Source organism: Thamnophis elegans, chromosome 1 (genome assembly GCF_009769535.1).
Source record: "Thamnophis elegans isolate rThaEle1 chromosome 1, rThaEle1.pri, whole genome shotgun sequence".
NCBI lineage: Eukaryota > Metazoa > Chordata > Lepidosauria > Squamata > Colubridae > Thamnophis > Thamnophis elegans.
The window spans coordinates 10,205,506-10,223,726 of NC_045541.1; the positions used below are offsets into that span (position 1 = coordinate 10,205,506).

The 18,221-nt window shown below is 39.4% G+C and overlaps 1 protein-coding gene across 3 annotated transcripts; it reads right to left on the bottom strand.

The window, feature by feature from the left end:
• Positions 1-1,103: 1,103 nt before the first annotated feature.
• Positions 1,104-18,115, bottom strand: LOC116513574 (MOB-like protein phocein). 3 transcript variants are annotated; one of them, XM_032224748.1, is made up of 9 exons: positions 17,795-18,115; positions 15,298-15,462; positions 5,765-5,827; positions 5,231-5,331; positions 4,695-4,737; positions 4,431-4,517; positions 3,457-3,536; positions 3,234-3,345; positions 1,104-2,340 (listed from the first exon to the last, which is right to left on the bottom strand). In XM_032224748.1, the coding sequence occupies exons 1-9, from the start codon at positions 17,795-17,797 to the stop codon at positions 2,209-2,211; spliced, it is 786 nt and encodes a 261-aa protein (XP_032080639.1). In that variant the 5' UTR covers positions 17,798-18,115; the 3' UTR covers positions 1,104-2,208. The 3 variants fall into 3 exon arrangements, with proteins under 3 accessions (XP_032080639.1, XP_032080622.1, XP_032080630.1); XM_032224731.1 differs by lacking the exons at positions 15,298-15,462; positions 17,795-18,115 and adding an exon at positions 10,532-10,784; XM_032224739.1 differs by lacking the exons at positions 1,104-2,340; positions 3,234-3,345; positions 3,457-3,536; ... (2 more) ...; positions 5,231-5,331; positions 5,765-5,827 and adding exons at positions 12,871-13,078; positions 14,115-14,204 and having other exon boundaries at positions 17,795-18,065.
• Positions 18,116-18,221: the final 106 nt, after the last annotated feature.

Genomic DNA, 18,221 nt, shown 5'->3' on the forward strand with positions numbered 1-18,221 from the left:
CAAAAGGCTTAACATGCTTTCAGATTAAAGTTTGCTAAACATTTCACCCAACTATTAAGACATCACTCTCATGTTACAAAAAGAACATAGGACTTAAGTGTGGAGTACCGTATTTTTTTTGACATCTGAATGCTCTTAACAAAGGTAGCCATCATTTTGCAGCCCAAATTTTTTTGGAAAAAGAAAATTTTTAATTGCAACCTCTACTTTTTACAAAGTATTTCAAAAGACAAACATAGCTCAGTTTCCCTATAATGCAGAATGTAAGTTAAACCCTCAATATATTTAGCATACAAATTCAATAGTTCACTTAAGCTTAATGAAGTTCTATAGTATCAGGCAGGCACATGTGCACACACATTAGAGGTACTCAAGTCAACAGCATTAAGAAACTTAATGTAGTTGTAGGTCATTTACAGAACTTTGATTATAGTGCAGACAAATCAGATTTATTAAGATCAAAATCAGTTTTTCCTCCCAAAGGCATGTACTGGAAGAGGGAGACATGTTAAAAGATTTTATTGCAGCCTCCAAATTAATGCTTACTGACATTTGTCTGTTAACTGCATCTTGTAACCCCTGAAACGTAACTCCTCAACCACGTGTTCTAACAAAATTACACATGGGTGTAATAATTGCTGTTGCTAAGAACCATCTGATGTGATGACCCTGTTGACCATTAAAACCATTCCAAAATAGATAATAAAAGCAGTTGAAGAAGCCAAATCTGTCAGTCCAGTGAAGAGCTTTCAACTTCCAAGAATATGCCTCTAGCACAGTCTCAAAGTGTCTATCATCTGCTATGAAGTATCCAAGTATCTTTTTAAAAGATTCCCTTTCTAGTAGAGCAGCAATCTTGACACTCTATGGGACCAATTCATAATATCTTACATGCAATTAAGGCAAGAACATTATGTGCTCTGAAACCAAGTTATGAATAGTAGGAAATAAACTAGTTTGACCACATTAAGGGCCAAACAAACCTATTTCAACAAATAGAGGGACATCTTTGATAAGAAAGGATCAGCCTTCAATTCCCAAAAGTTAAAACATCATACCAAACCTGACTGAACAGTGCTAGTGCTTTTAGATTTCTGTATTCATGTACATCCAATGTATAGAAGCCTATTATAATTGTCTTTTAAAAATATTTAGCTCTACAGCACTCAAAATAGTTTAAACTCCATTAAGTTCTTACTGAACTTTAGTGCTAATGCAAATCTTAAGATGCTAGGTAAGGAACATAGAGTTGGATTGGGGGACATAATTGTGGAATTCATTGACTAGCATACAAAACAGGTAATATTCGGGCAATATTTGGATCATAGAAACCACCTGCAAATGATGGATAAAACTTTTCCAAGTACATGGGACTCGTCCTACAAATGAGTAAGATTATTTTGGCACAATCTGCTGTAGTGTTAACATAAATGTTTAATGCGAGGTATAGTCTGTAAGCAATTACTATAAATATGCACAAGTATAAGCCGCGGAGAACTTTACTGTAAGCCAGGAGAAAGCACGCATTGTTTCATCCACTGGCGAGAAGTTCAGCTAGGGAATCTTTGCCTTAAGGGGATTGGACATATAACTATTTGTAGATATGCAGAAGCCTCCATTGATACAGCAAGGCAAGTCCAGAAATAAACCGAAAGCTGTAGTATATACTTTTGGCAGCATAATAAAAGCTACCATTTGATATTAATACCGCAGTAACAAATATTTCAATACACATGTACTGTAACAGGTTAGTTCTATATATGCATACACCCAAAAGCAAAACTAAATAAGGATCGTTTCCATAGAATACAAAGGTTAGAAAGAAATGAAATGGACTTGCAAGCTTCTGAAGTGTCAAAGTAAGGCTAAAGTTCCAACTTCTTTAGAATGAAAAGCTCAGATTTCAACTGGACATTGTTTGAAGACTAAGATCCAATGATTGTTTAGCAGCAATTTTACAGAACTGTAAATTCATTTATTAACAGGCAGTATAAACAGATAATTCTAATTTTATTTAAAAACCATGAGTGCCACATTGAATATACAGCTCATGAATAACTTAAAACCATATCCCATATTAAGAGGCAACGCACACAGCATACAAAAAGTATACTAAACAAAGCTCTATGGATACATGATTGAAATTTCTAAAATTATATATACAGTACACAATGTTAATTATGTGTTCATTTCAGTCCCCGATACTCCTCATGCCTCACTTTCACCAGAAACTGAATTCTGCACTTCCTCTTCTAAAATTGGTACGATCAGGTTATCCTTGGACATCAAGTTATATTTCATCACAAATTTGGTAAACCGATGACATAAGAAAGTCTCATTCTAAGGACAGAAAAAAATGTACACGTTAATACAGATTAGAAAAGTACATGTTAATACAGATTAAAATTACTCAGGGACAAAAATTCCTTCATGGGGAGCACTATGTTACGGGGGGGGGGGGGAATGTAGAATATAATTTGTGCTACATTTTGACGCTTCTCAGGATGTAGGATAAAAGCCACTTTTGAGATTTTTTTTCCAACTAAAAAAGAAGGAATCACCTGATAAATGACAGAATGTGGAAAAGCAGCCAAGACCACACACCTGAATTCATTCAATATACTCTGCTATTGACCCATTTGTTTAATGTCACATTAAAGGCTCAAAAGAACCATATTAAAAAGTATCAATCAAAAATTTACAGAAAAGTATTAGTTTTTAAGATGAAAGTATATTCAGGTTTTACAATCCTTTCTGCCACAATTTTTGTGAAAATGCTTTTAATGGCACATCAGACTAAATGCATAAGGTTTTGATAAAGAAACTGTAAGACACACTTACTTTCCTTAGAATTTATGTTCAAATCTCATATCCGGAGAACATTTTGAAACCATAATAATTATACCATGCTGTCATAAAAACAGCAGCAACACTGAGCGGGCATGCACTCTAAACAGCCATTCTAAAGATACCAATATAAAAAATAGACCAGTAAAGCTATTCCACCATTACAATTTCTGGTACTAAAATAAGGGCACAACCTAAAGGTTTACCCAGAAATAAAATCCATGTACTCAGCTGTCCCAGTTAAATGCATTTAAAATTGCCATCTCAAAACATTTACAACCCAATCTTGTATGCATCTATTCAGAAGTTAAGCCTTACATAGTTCAATAGAGCATATTCTAAAACACATAACTAAAGGGCCATACTCTTTGTAATAAAGCACTTACTTCATATTCATCAAATATTTGACGATGATGAAAATATGCATGTGAAAATATTCTGTAAATCCTACGGCAAACTGATCCTAGTTTGGCTACAGACGATTCCTTTATACTAACCCTGCAAAAACAAGGTATTTTTTGCTGCATTAAATATTCCTGTAATCCTCAATTGACAATACATGAAATTAATACTGAAATAAGGTTTCTATAATTCTGAGAAAATATTTACCTGCTGGGGAAATATTTATTGCTATTCAGAAGACATGCAGCACCATCCAGTGTATGTCTAGTGTAGTCAATGGCAGGACACTAGAAATAAATAAATGTACTGCATTTACTTTCAAATAATCTAAAACCAAAACATAGCCATAAAATTCACTGGGTGATATTACTACTATAGGGGAAAATGAGGAATTGCCTTGTGCTCCTCAGTTGAGATACGAATGGGAAGAAAATAAATAACAATAAATGCCAAATTATGATTTGAATTGTGTATTTTTTATAAAATTTAATGTGGTATTACATTATAAGGAAAAGAGCCAATGCCCTCTGCAATTACTCACTTGCAAGCATATAGCATTTAAACTTATATACCTCTTCACAGTGCTTTAAGCACTGTGCGGTTTATAGTGTCAGCATATTGCCCCCCCCAGGGATGGGTTTCAACCGGTTCGCGGCAGTCCCCGCGAACCGGTTGGTCAGCGAACCCGGAAGTAAGTAATTTCCGGGAACGGCGAAGGGCCCAGCCGCCCGCCCGCGCTCCTTACCCGGTTTTGACGGGTTCTGCGCTTCTACGCATGCGCAGGACGCATACAGTGCCTGCGCGATCCTCCAGGAGCAGCTGGAGCATCGCACAGACGCTAGTACGCATGCGTGCACTGCGCGCGCGCACGAGGACGCCGCCGGCCCCGTTCCAACTGAACCGGTTGGAACGGGGCGAGAAACCCACCCCTGCCCCCCCCAAAAAAATCTGGCTCATTTTACCAATTACTGATACAAGTGGCGTGGGGTAGGGCATATGCATGGAAAAACACTAGAAACCAAGAGAATGTCAACTTAATAACTAGAGAATAGCCGCTGATAGATGAACAGAAGTGTAGAACTTTGTTTCTGAACATACTGTATAGGAAAGTGACATTTGCAGTACAGTAACACAACTAGTAAAACATCTTTAATCATTACAGTTCCCGTTTTCTGTCTTACCTCCTTGGGAGTTTTATGGGCTGCACAAAGAAAAATCCATTGTTCAGTTGCTGTCATCTGTGTGCATGTGTCTGGGTGGCATTCACTCTATTAAAATAGTTGCACAATAAATATTTGTTGAGCCTTTGCGAAAAATACATTTTGTGCAAATAACATCCTTCCCATCTGATCATTATATATAATTAAAAAAACAAAATGCTAAAAAAGTTTTAACTAATTTTTAAAAAGACTCTTAAGTGCCTAAAGAAAAATGAAAAAAGTTACCTGAAGTTTAACCGCAAGACCATTTAGCTCCAGACAGAATTGCCTAAAAATTTTAGGGGAAAAAAAGTTAAGATCACCACCCTTTTTTTCTCTCATTTGATGTAATTACAAGCCTCCGAAATACCACAAACACTGTAAAATGCTGTTAATTTTTATCTTTGGAAAAAAGCATGAAAAAATACCTTAAGTGTTATATATATCCCTGTCAATTACTATATTGACAGGTGGGGGGAGGGAAATTTCTTGTAAATATACATCCCACTCCAATTCCATACCCACATGATTAAAAGAATAAGATCAAGTAAACAAATAAGGCATTTTAAAAAAATCTTTGCCACTTCTACTTAATTTACGTATATCCCTTTCATGAAATATCTCATCATGAGTCTCAGAAGCAATTAGCAATTTTCTTAATGAGAAAGTATTGCTACTTTCAGTGCTTTTTGTTTACTTAGATTGCAAATGGTGCAAAGGAGCACAATTTCTTAAGAACAAACTTTTTTAAAAGAGAAATTTACCTTAAATGTTGCAATTACCTTAAATGTTCATATTTCCAAACACCTTCATCCTGTCCTTCTGGAGGTTCAAGAATTTTATCAATATTTGAACAGTCCGCCCTTATATTTTGTTGGATATACTAGAGAGGGAAATGTTTAAAAATATATGTTTTATGAATCACAACATTAATAATCATACATTGTATATGTGTGAAGCTAGCAAAATTTATATTGAACACTTCCCAACTAACCTTTTTACCTGCTCTGCTAAACCCTGTTCTCATATTTCGCATCTAAGTTCCAACACAGATAACTTACTAAATGTGCAATTTACTTTGACTAAAAACTGTCAGTCCTGTAGCTGAACTTATTAACTACAGGGCAAAAAATAAAACAACAGGCAGCTCAGTAAACATACACCATTTACATGTTTCTAGTGTAAAAATGATATAATAAGCACTCAACAGCAAAGCAGGTAAAATTGTATCATTAATACAATCTAGGCCATTATAAATCCATAATTGTCAAAAAGTAAATGAATAGACTATCAAGATATAGTTAAATGCTGGGTACCTGTTGAACTGCCAATGTGCTATCCATCTCTTCAAATGATTCATCAGGCCAATTATAAAAATCCTAAAAAAAAAAAAAAGACCAGAAAGACTGACTCACAACAAAATCAAGTCTTAAAAATATTCAAGTTTATAACAGCACTTGGTTTTCCTTTTAAAAGAACAGACACAATCACCTTCTGGTCTGAATAATTTCATGTTTTTTGTTACCTATATCTCTATGTTATTCTAATACCAGAAATATCAAGCAGTACTATGTATTATAAGTGCTTTTCATGAAACAAAACCTCTTTAGAATGACATCTCCAATCCTACCATCTCTTTTATATATTTCTATTACTAGCCAATACAATGCAAATAGTTAAAGTTGGAGTCTTATAATATATACCCGAATCAGTACAATGTATGAGTGTCAGCCTCTGTTTTGCTGTTTGCTTTTCGGCTGCCATTGAAACGGGGAGGGGGGGGCATGGTATTTGGGTGAGGGAAATATTCTGTATAGGAGAGACTGTAATAAGGGAGTTTTTCTCACCATCTACTGCGCATGAGGCAGGGAGAGGAGTTTCTGGCATACCAACCTGATGATGATTTTTCAAGATGTCTACCACATGACACCTGTGGAGTAACTGGATTGGATTGTGGGCTGCGGTTACCAAGGGGAGGGGAATGGGTCATACATTGATATCTATGATTGCGCGCGCTTTTGTCCCAGATCCAGCTTTGCTTAGCTACTATTTACTTATAATCAGTAAAAGTACTCTTAATTCTGCAAAATTCAGTTGAGTAGTTTCTTTCTTGGTTATTTTAAGTGAAGCAGCCCTGACAATGAGTTAAGAGAATTATAGTATGCAGTTCTACACGTTTAACACAACAATGCAAAATTTATTGCATCTTACAATTGTTATTAAAGCAGTTAAGCTATTAGATTCCATGTAGCATTAATGAAATATTAAGGGAAGTGTGGAGAAATAATAAAAAGGCCCAGACATCTTTGCCTATCACAAAATGTATTTAAGAGTTTTGCAACTTTAAAAAAAAATTAGCATACTTTTATTATACTAGTATAAGTAACTCAAGGTGAGGAACGTATCCATTCCTGTATCCTCCTATTTTTCCCACAACAGCCTTGTGAATTGGGTTGGGCTGAAAGAGAGTGCGCAGCTGGCCCAAAGTCACCCAACTGGCTTTCATGCCTAAGGTGGGACTAGAACTCACGTCTCCTGGTTTCTAGGTCAGCACCTACATCAAATTGGTTGTCAATTTACCAACTCGCAGTTGTACACCTATGCATATTTAAGCTGAGGTAAATAAACAGTGAACTAATATAGCATGATATATATTATTAAAATTATTAAAATGTAATAAAGATAGGAAGAATAGCAAAATCATTTTTTTCTATAACACTCATGTAAGACTGTGTAAGGAGCCACTGCTATTCATATGGACAGAAAGTTAGGCAATAGAAAGGCATTTTTCTATTCCATGTGGAGATTCTAGCTGTGCGTTTATATGTTAAATGCTTCTGAAACAAAATTTAATAGCAATAGGGCTTAACTGTAATTGCTGTATTGGTTATTCTAAACAATTAATTCACAACTGTATTTTGGGATGCATTAGAGATATTTTCAAGAAAAAAGTATCCAGTTTTTTTACTATTAAAATTATATATGAATATATTTCACAAATTATATGCACTTTAACAACCCATGGCATTTTACATAAGTTTTATCAGAATTCCCCAAGCTATTGTGAGGATAACCTAACAACCTTGGTTACTAAAAATTATAAATCCATAAGTTTAATAGGAACATACAAGAAAAACCAAATTATCAGAGCCAATCTACCATCATGTTTCCATTTAGAGAATATTTATAGAGGCTGGAGGAAATAGATGGGAAAATAACCAACTTTTTGCCTGACTTTGTTTTTGCTTTACAATATCCGAAAAATCATCTTAAAATATTACACGTTAATTTATACATTTTCTCCAACTACTTTGCATTAATAGAAGCTAAGACTAACAGATTGAAAATAAAAACAAGATCTTTCAGACACTCGCTGTACTAATTGCATGTAAGGTGAATACATACAAACACATAGGTGCACACACGTATTTTATATTTGTTTCAAAGAGAAAAATCAGAGATATCACTAAGTATTATTATTTTTTAAATTCTAAGTTCTTCAAGATGACAATTTCAACTGAGTTATAATATAGAATGTAATCAAAGACTAATTACTGTAGAGATTTTATTGTGGCCTTGAAAACAATTTTGTTGAATCTAGTTTCTAATATAAAACAACCTCCCATTATTTCTGTCTGCCATATAAGGCATTTTATTATACAGAACGATTCCAAGAATAGAATTATAGTAGTATCTTCTCAGTATCTTTCATAGCAGAAAAACCCGTTTGATAGCAAAAGAGGAGCCTGAGTGGCATATGAATATTCTATTTATTATAAGTTTATTCTATTCATTATAAACTAGTTTCAAGAAAGCAAGATGACATCAGATGTATAGAAATCAAACACAGGTAGTCCTTGACTTATGACCATAATTGAGTCCAAAATTTCTGTTGCTAAGCAACATTTATGTGAGTTTCACCCCATTTTACAATATTTCTTGCCACAGTTAACTTAGTAAAAACAGCTGCTAAATGAATCTGGCTTCCCAGTTGTATTTGCTTATTACAAAATTGCAAAAGGTGATTCACATGATCCTGGGGCACTGCAACTATCATAAATAAGTCGGTTGCCAAGCATCTGAATTTTGATCATGGAGATTCTGCAACAGTCATAAGTGTGAAAAATGGTCATGTCGCTTTTTTTCAGTGCCATCTAATTTCGGTCACTAAATGAACTGTTGTAAGTCTAGGCCAGTGTTTCTCAACCTTGGCCAGCATTCGAATTCTGGGAGTTGAAGTCCGGACATCTTCAAGTTGTCAAGGTTGAGAAACACTGGCCTAGGCCAGTGTTTTTCAACCACTGTGCCGCGGCACACTAGTGTGCCATGACATAGTATAAGGTGTGCCGTGGGAAAATTACTTTATATATAGTCAATATAGGCACAGAGTTAATTTTTTTTAACATTTTCTAATGGTGGTGTGCCTCGTGATTTTTTTCATGAAAAAAGTGTGCCTTTGCACAAAAAAGGTTGAAAAACACTGGTCTAGGCCCTTCAAAGAGAGTTTGGGATTTCTAGTTCTAGGCAGCAAAGACAGTTTCTGAGAGCTATAATTTCCGAATGTTAATCAACTTCATAACATCTGCAGTAAGCAAGCTGCCACTGGAAGAAGGTAGGAGAGGAGCAAGGGAAATCAAGGGAAATCAAGGGAAACCCACAGCCTGCTCCTAAACCCCTTTCAGGTTTGCAATAAAAATCCCAAAGCTTCCGAAACAGGCATTTGAAGAACGCCTTCCAAAAAAAGGGAGAATCAAACAACTTATAACAATAATAACCGGCTATGACAGCATTGAATTATTGGAGAAAAAGGTGGTTGGTATCAGCATGGGGCAAATTAAACAAGCTCTTCCCTGCCTCAGCAATCCCAAAAGGACTAATTCTGAACAGGAAGGAAAGGACAAACGATTTCCCAATACAGCCCATTTCTCCTGTGGGAGGATAGGGAAAGGTTGTTTCAGAATCCCTTTGGCAACCTATTTTACACACCCTGCCACACTCATCCACACCCAGGTTCCAAGGCCGCTTTGTGAAGTCAACTTCCGCCTTTCCCTGCTTTAGAGCAGTGTTTTTCAACCACTGTGCCGTGGCACACTAGTGCAGTGTTTCTCAACCTTGGCAACTTGAAGATGTCCGGACTTCAACTCCCAGAATTCCCCAGCCAGCATTTGCTGGCTGGGGAATTCTGGGAGTTGAAGTCCGGACATCTTCAAGTTGGCAAGGTTGAGAAACACTGCACTAGTGTGCCGTGACATAGTGTAAGGTGTGCCGTGGGAAAAACACTTTATATATAGTCAATATAGGCACAGAGTTAAAATTTTTTTAACATTTTCTAATGGTGGTGTGCCTCGTGATTTTTTTCATGAAAAAAGTGTGCCTTTGCACAAAAAAAGGTTGAAAAACACTGCTTTAGAGTCACGGCTCCGGCCTTTTCCTTACACCTTCCTCCTCCTCCTCCTCCTCCTCCTCCAATATCCCCCGCCCGTCTCCCCTGCAAACCCAGTCGTGCTCTTCTCCCTTCCCACTCCTTCGGGCACCCCGACCTTGTTTCCAAGGCTTCCCAACCGTCTGGAAGAAGCTAATTTCCAATTCCAGACTGAAATCGCATTTTTAGCGGTTGATGCAAGGAGGGAGGGGGAAGGAACGACATAAAACACCCGAATCCCCCCCCCCCACAAAGGGCTTCGGGCCCAGGGAGGAGTTTCTAACCCCGGAGAGAGGGGGGGGGGTTGTCAGTCCCGTCTCTCCCACACAGACACACCTGCGGGGAAGCCGCATTGACTAACCTTTCCTCGCCCCGCCTTCCGTTTCCCACACCGGGCCCTGCTAGCCGTGGCGGGGAGGGACCCTTTTGGCCCTTTCCTTCCCCCCCCCCCCTCCACCGCTCTCCTGGTCCAGAGCGAGCAGAACGGCCGTCTTCCTGAGGGGGGTGGTGGTATACAAGTAGGCCTCCGCCACCCGTAGCTGCTCCCCCCCCCACCTCCCGTCCCGCGGCAATACCCGTCTCTTCGCCGCAACCGCGGTCCCCCCCGCGCCCCCTGCCCACGAAGCGTTCCGAGGCCTTGCGGGAGGGGCGACGGGCTTACCTGGGCCTTGGTGCCCGGCCTGTTCCGCCTCAGCACAGCCGTCCCCTCCGCCATGACCATAGTGACAGCGAGCGGCGCCAGGACCCGGATGCGGCGGCGGCAGCAGCAGCTACCCAACAGGCGGGGAGGGGAAAGAGAGAGAGAGAGGAAAAAAAAAAAGAGAGGCGGAAGACGCGCGGAAAGACGCGAGACGACGACGAGGCCGACTTCCCCCGAGGGGCGGGGAAGGAGGAGAGGGGGGCAGAAGAGCCCGCGGGGATTCGGAGAACTACGCAGCGTCCTACGTCACAGGGGGCGGGGCTGATGGTGTGGGACGGATAGAGCGGCCGCTGCGGGGGGGGAAAAAAAAACAGCGCCCTCCAGCTCGGGAGGAGACAACGCTCAGCGGAATAAGTAAAGAAAGGAGGCGAATACGGGACGCAAACGACACCGGAAGGGGCGGGGAAAAGCTGAACTGAAAGGCGAGAGAGAGAGACAAGCAGGGAAGCGGCGGGAGTGTCGAGAGCTTGTCGGAGCTTTCCGAAAAGAGGGCGGGGCGTCTCCTGTGGGAGCTGTGGCGCCTCCAGACGTTACGCGCGCGCGCGGGGCTCCTTGAAGCTGAGGAGATTCGCTCGCGTCAGGCGGTCTCTTACTCGGCTGGCAGCCGCAGGGATAAAAAAAAGACGCCCCTGACCAGACCGGTGCTCTCCTCGCTACTCTCCAGGCGGCCCGCTTATCGGCCGGAGATGCGGAGCGCTTGAGGCCTTCTACCCTCTTGTGGGGGAGGTCGCCCCCCCCCAGTCGTTTCGTGTTTTGAACGGAGAGCGACCCAAGTGCACGAATAGTAAACCTTTATACCACAGAGATCTTCAAACTTGGCGACTTTACGGCTTGTGGACTTCAACTCCCAGAATTCAGGCTGGAGGATTCTGGGAGTTGAAGTCCGCGAAGAAAGCCTGGCTGCGGATTCCCTCTAGAGCAGGGGTCTCCCAACTTTGGCAACTTTAAGACTTGCGGACTTCAACTCCCAGAATTCCTCAGCCAGCAAAGCAAAGCTGGCTGAGGAATTCTGGGAGTTGAAGTCCGCAAGTCTTAAAGTTGGCAAGGTTGGAGACCCCTGCTCTAGATGGCATCCGTCCAGTGGCTGATGGGCCATTTGCCAGCCCCTGGCAAATCTGGAGGAGGGGAGGACTTCACTCTCCACCCAGCAGTTCGTCCAGAGTGGGCCTTGCTTGATTGAAAAGATGGCTGGGAGGAGAAATGAGCTTGCCTATACAGAGCAGCTCTGCAAGGGCTTTAGCACCCATCATCTCCCTCACACAAGAGGTTCCCTCCAGGTCAGCTGGCAGACAGCTGATCTTTATCCTGGGGAGTGTCACCTCCAAAATATTTATTAAATTTATACGCTGCCTATCTCACCATTTTGGAGATGCAGCAGCTCAAGCAAGATATTTGCAATTTCAAGTATATGGCAATTATAAAAGGGTGGTTTTTTAAAAAAAAATGCTTTGGGGTAAATCTGGAATGTAAATACTTCAATATTGTACTATTTTCGACTACAAATTTCCTGTGAAGTTGAACTAGAACTAAGGTAATCAAAGAATTAAACTCTTACATTTTTCACAAGGACAGTTGTGCACTGAATTTTCTATTTCAGATGTTACTAAGAAAATATGAACATTGATTTGCATTAAGAAAGCCCTTATAAACACCTAAGAATTACAACCAAAATGAGTGTAATTTTAATCAGGGCTTCAATTTTAAGTGACTTGTATTGTTGGGTTTTTTTTTTTCAGGGAGAATGCAGAATCTGCCTTCCATCACAAGTCTTGGAAAATTATCTTCATGGCTCAAGCCATGTTATTCCTTGTGAATGAAAGGTGTGTTCATTAGGTATTTAGATCACTTACTAATAGGACTGAGCTATCTGAGGGACTCCCTATCTCTAGTCATTTCTACCCATCTGGTACATTCCAGCAGAATAGCTGTGCTTCAAGTTCCCTCAAACATTGTCATCTTATGGGATCAAGGAAGGATGCCTTCCATGTTGCTATCACTGTACTTGTGGATAGGACACCCCCACCCCACCAGTAATATGAATGCCCATTCTTCTGGTGTTCCAGAAGATCCTTAAGATCTGGCTTCCTCCCAGGCTGGAGCTGGGTATTTGTGAAGCTCCTATGGTATCATGTTTTATTATGATAGGTTTTAATCAGGCCAACATTTTGTTTCAAGCTTTTAACTATTCTAATTGTTTCTGTATAAAGTGCCCAGAGCTTTTGGGAATAGGCCATAATAAATTTAATAAATAAATGTAACAAGTGCTAAAGCAACACCATAATAAACATATTAGCAAGAAATATTTTCTCTATACAGATAAGTTTTATTTCAAGGTCACAATACCGTTTGAGAAATGTTGCATTTATTAAGAAAATAATTATTTACATGATGGAACAAAAGCATGTGAGCACTTTTTGTGGAATGACAACTTCATGATACTGCCATAGTATGAACTTCTCAGTCAATATATTTCCCAAGAATATCACCATCTCTAAATATGAAATAGTCCTGCAAATAGAGAATATAAATTAGCATTTACAAAAAACAAAAGGTTACTAGTTCAGGAGTCAAGGCAATTAAGTTGTTCCAGCAGAGATGGATTTACGAGCACTTAGTGAGATTAGTGCTCTGCAAACAGTGAGGCAAGGACATGTCCTTTACGTTGTTATTTCTTTGAAAACGGGGGAGAGAAGTGATAATTGAAACTAATTTCCCTTAAGAAGGCCTTCATCTGGAGTGAAATATTCCAATTTAAAGTCCTAGCTGCACTTTTACTGCATACAAAATACTTTAAATACTAAAGTAAACACAAATCTAGATTATATATGTCTCTTACTTTGTTTAGTGCTTTTTACAGTTTTGCTTTCCTCTGCCTTTTGCAAAAAAGGTTCCTTCTATGAAGAATGGGGATGAAAGTGCAAAAAGAGTTGCAGGGACTAGGTGGAGGGAGCAGGCCCAAAAATTGTGAGGACAAGGGAAGTGAAGCAAGGAGTGTTTTGGGCTGCATTAGGTCTCCCCCACCTTTAGTTCTGTGTTCCACTTTTACGCTGTTTAATGACCAATCAGGGAGACCAGGGGTGTGGAAGTCTTTAAGCAAGGCCATCTCACTTAGTGGCCATCACATGGAATTGGGCAGGTTCCATTATGATCTCCATTATGGAGACATGTTTTCTAAATCCAAAAATACTAGATTACAAGATGCCTTCATGACCAGATCTACAAATAATAAAGTTTACTTAAATACAGGATTAAGAAATGCATTCAAATTATATGTTTACTCTAGACTTCATGTCTGAACAAAGCAGAAACTAAAAGTGCAATATTTTAATAAGGAAAAAGAACAAGCTTTTTAGAAATATGAATATTTGCAGCTAAGGACTAGTCAGATAGAAATAGGCACAACGTTGAACACAAAAGCTTGGAATGTCAGGTATTTGAAGACTTGCCATGCTAGCTCTAAAGAAGTGATGTCTATGCAAACGTAATTACTTTTTAAAAATGAACCTGTGGAACTGAAAGAATGAACATTTAATGTAAAACTAACCTTATCATCCAGTATAATTTTTGTACCCCCGTACTCAGGTAGTAGAACCTTCTCACCAACTTTTACACTAACTGGTTGAGGGTTTCCATCCTAAAGGGAAGAATGTGAATTGTAAACATTACAGTACACTAAGAACTATTTTGTGGTGAGAATACATTTTAAATTCAAAGTTGCAAAATCAAATGAAAAACAGTTCTGAGACATGGTTCCGTTTCTCATCTTGAGAGAGAAGTATATAAGTACTATAAACCAAACCTACCTCAGTGAATTTCATTTTGTATTATCAAACATTGGCAGTTTTAGATGTTGTAATTGCATCAAAGTAAACTTTTTTGCATTTGAATATTTCCCCCACAAGGCTTGCTGATATATATTGAAGGGCAATTAATCAATGATGTTTCTATTAGGGATATGTGGAATGTCTATCTATGGAGCTTAAGTGTTCCAGGATAAGAAGGAACAGGAAAATAAGTGTTGTGAGGGTTTAGAGATGGTGAAAAAGGCATGAGCCCAAATGAATGTCATATCTGAATTCAAGTTGATGACTAAGGAAAGGGTAAGAAAAGCAACAAGGAAAATGGGTGAATAGGCTGAGCACAGGACAGTGAAGCAGAAAAGGGGTGATATGCATTTGCTTCATATCACTTGCTCCTTAAAAATCAAAGTCCAGTCAAACCTCTGAAATGATGTGTATAATCCAAGTACATTCACCTTGCCAAATTCTTAGCTTGTATTCAATGAGCGCAAGAAACCAAGGGTATAATTGAAAAAAATTCAGAGAAAAAGCTATTTAAATGACCTGTATGTCTTTTTAACCACCCCGTTTCATGATAAAATGAGTTGTAATATTTACTGGATTTCTTAAAAAGGAACATATGTACTTGGAGCCCAGAGCACACTGAATCTGGCTAAACATACTGGATGGGGAGAAACAATTAGAGAATGGTGATTTTTCAAATCACCATATTCTGTGGAATGAAGGGCCTTACAGATAAATTAGACAATCCATGTTCCTTTGGATCATCACCAAACAATTTTTTTTAGTTAAAAAAAGATATAGAATGACCAGGGGTGGATAAAACAGCAGCAGAAAAGCGATTTCTGACTAACTACAGATATCCCCATTGAAGTCCTCTGAAAAGTTATGAAAAAAAGTAATTATAATTACTAAATTCCTATTTACCTTGCTTTTTGAACCCGATCCAACTGCCACAACAGTGGCTTGTAGCACCTTTCCTTGAGATTTTTCTGGAATCATGATTCCCCCTTTAGTTACTGTCTCAGCTGCACATCTTTCGACCAGTACTCGGTCAAAAAGAGGGAGAAATTTTTTAAATGCCTGTGCTGCCTGTTAAAAACAAAACCAGAAATCATCATGAAGCCATAGCAAAAATAATTTGTCACCTATAAGATAATTTACAGCTTCTACAGCTTGTATGGAATATGAAATACATTAAGAGCTCTTGAAAAAAAAACTGATGCTGAAATTATAGTTAAACCAATCTGGCTTCCCCATTGACTATGCATATCAGAAGGTCGCAAAAGATCGCCAGATAAACCGGGACACTGTAACCATCATAAATATGAGCCAGTGGCTAAGCGGCTGAATTTTGATCATGTGACCATGAAGATGCTGCAATAGTCATTAAGTGTGAAGAAATGGTCATGTCATTTTTCAGTGCTTCGTAACTTTGTGTCACTAAGCAAATGAGTATCACTATGTATCTTATTCTCTCCCCCAACTTTTCTTTGTCTGATCTATACAATTCTCCAATCTTCTGCAGAGGGGAGGAAGAACAGAGAAATTGATCTTTGGCCACTCCAATGAGAAATGGAAAGAAATGTGAGTTAATAATAAAACATCTGAAGAAAATAATTAACTGCAAGAAAATTTAAGTTAACATTCAACAGTTTAAGCATAGTGAACTTTGGATGGGCATTTGGAAGGCTTGGCTACCACCGGTATTTTAGTGTGATTTTAAAAAATTCTTTAGGTGTTTTATTCAACTCAGTTAAATGCATCAAATCAGTAGACTGCAGATTCATACTACCAGCTGTAAATTATCATGCAATATATATATAGATATATAGATAGATAGATGATAGATAGATAGTTAAATATAAACCGATGTTATGCAATTTACTTGCACAAATAGTAAATGATTTCAAAAAGTAACCACTTGTTTTAGTTAAGTAAGAACAAAAGGAATCAAAAGGAAGCTAGTCAATTCATGTAGGATGTTTCTTTCAATACATTTTATCTGATTCTAGAGCTACCCAGATTATGGCATGGATGGTGGCAGAAATTACTAGAAGATTCTTCCAGTGTACTCTAGAATCCTTTAGAGGCCACTGTTGCACCAGCAGAAGAAATCTGAGCACACACACACCCATATAGAAAAATATGCATGGCATGCAAGTAACTGAAAACGGATATAATGCTTGTAATATATCTTTTTTCTATGGACTTTTCAGCAAAGTGTGCAAAACAGACATTCACAAACAACAAACACTTCCAAATACATCCATGGGTGCCTTCAAGAGGGCTCAAAACAATTTATCAATCCTGTTTTGAAATAAGATTTCTTTTCCACCAAAAGAGGTGAGAAAGGAAATTAAACATGAACAGGACGGCAGGAAGGGATTTTCCTCCCCACTAAAACATTTCCAGCCCAAAGATAATTAAATTCTATTTCCCATGGAAACCAATTTTAAGCAGCACTTACACGTGTCTTTTTTTTTTAAGCCTCTTTCCTCTGTCCCCCTCTTCTCTGTGACCTTTATGTCTTTAAATGGGCGTTAACTATTACAGCTTCCCTTCACAAAGCATGGGAGCTGGCTCTACACATCAGATAAATTTCACACAGCAACCATCCTACACAATTTTGTAGTTACAAAAGTTGACAAATTTTCAAATAAGAACCACACATACACTCATTTGCCTGGCACCGTCCCCCTGAATTCGGTGGGATATTCATTTCAACAAGAACTGGCTGCAGATGCGCTATATGCAAACATGCGTGTTTCAAAATCCAGCGTGAACGGCACAAAGCTTTTAGGATGATGCCTCGGTTTTAGCAAAAACATTAAATGAAAGGGGGGGAAAATCCCAACTAGACTTATTCTTGAATGAATAATCCCATCGCAGAGGGCGTAGTAATGTTCTCAGGCGCAAAATAAATTTTGGCCAATTAACTTTTTAGAAGTTAAGTAACATCACACTTCTGCCTGGTAACCCAGAGTTGATTTATGGCGAATGTTATTTATAGCGAATATTATTTATAGAGGGGTCTTAGTCATGTGCAATGCCACTCTCAAACAATAGAGGAAGACACGTGCAAAACCTTTCCTCCACATAATCTCCCAAATATTTCCGCATCTAAGTCTTCCCCGTTTCTGCATTATCGCTTGTTTTAACGCAAACCAAGAGTTCATCCAGCATCTCTTATAGGATCCAGCCAAAGGATCCCGAAGAACCAGAAGGCAGGAATAACCTTGCGGTGTCCTCTACCCTTAGGTTAGAAGTCTACAAGTGGGCAGAAGACAGGGTGGAGCTCATGGAGACCCCGCATCGTGCAAGGCCAGAAAAGGGTCTCAAGGTTCGTTCCTTTCCACTTTCCTCGCTTCTTTCCTCCACGGGTGGCGAAAGGTTGCGCGGCAGAAGCCCGTCAATCACTCACCATGCCGGCTGCTTCCAACGCTTCCCTTCCTGGGTTCCTGCCGCTGCCCTGGCGCGCGCTCCCCCTGCTCCTCGGCGGCGCAACCCACACGTGAAAGGGTCAAGGAACGCGCATGCGCCTGCCACACCCACTCACGGGGGGGGGGAACTGCTTCCCGTGCCATCATCAGGCGGGAGAAACGCTCGGCTTTCCCTTTCAAACGCCGCCTTTTTACATTTCTCCTCGTCCCCCCGCCCAACGCGGTGTCAATCCCTTCACTGTTTCACTCCCGCGTTTGCCTCTCCCTGAATTCGGGTGTTTTTAACCACCCCGAACGAGGCGAGACATGCCCGGAAGTGATGTAACCCTGAGCACGACCTTTGGTGAGCATGGGCATTCCAGAAAATTCTGGAAGTACGGAGCCCGGGAACCTGTATAACCAATCAGT

What these genes read in the sequence shown, in the direction of transcription:
- LOC116513574 (XM_032224748.1), bottom strand. An exon ending in GCACATTGGCAGTTCAACAG is followed by an intron (nt 5,332 to 5,764) that starts GTACCCAGCATT and finishes TTCCCTCTCTAG; the next exon opens with TATATCCAACAAAATATAAG. An exon ending in CCCATAAAACTCCCAAGGAG is followed by an intron (nt 3,537 to 4,430) that starts GTAAGACAGAAA and finishes ATTTATTTCTAG; the next exon opens with TGTCCTGCCATTGACTACAC.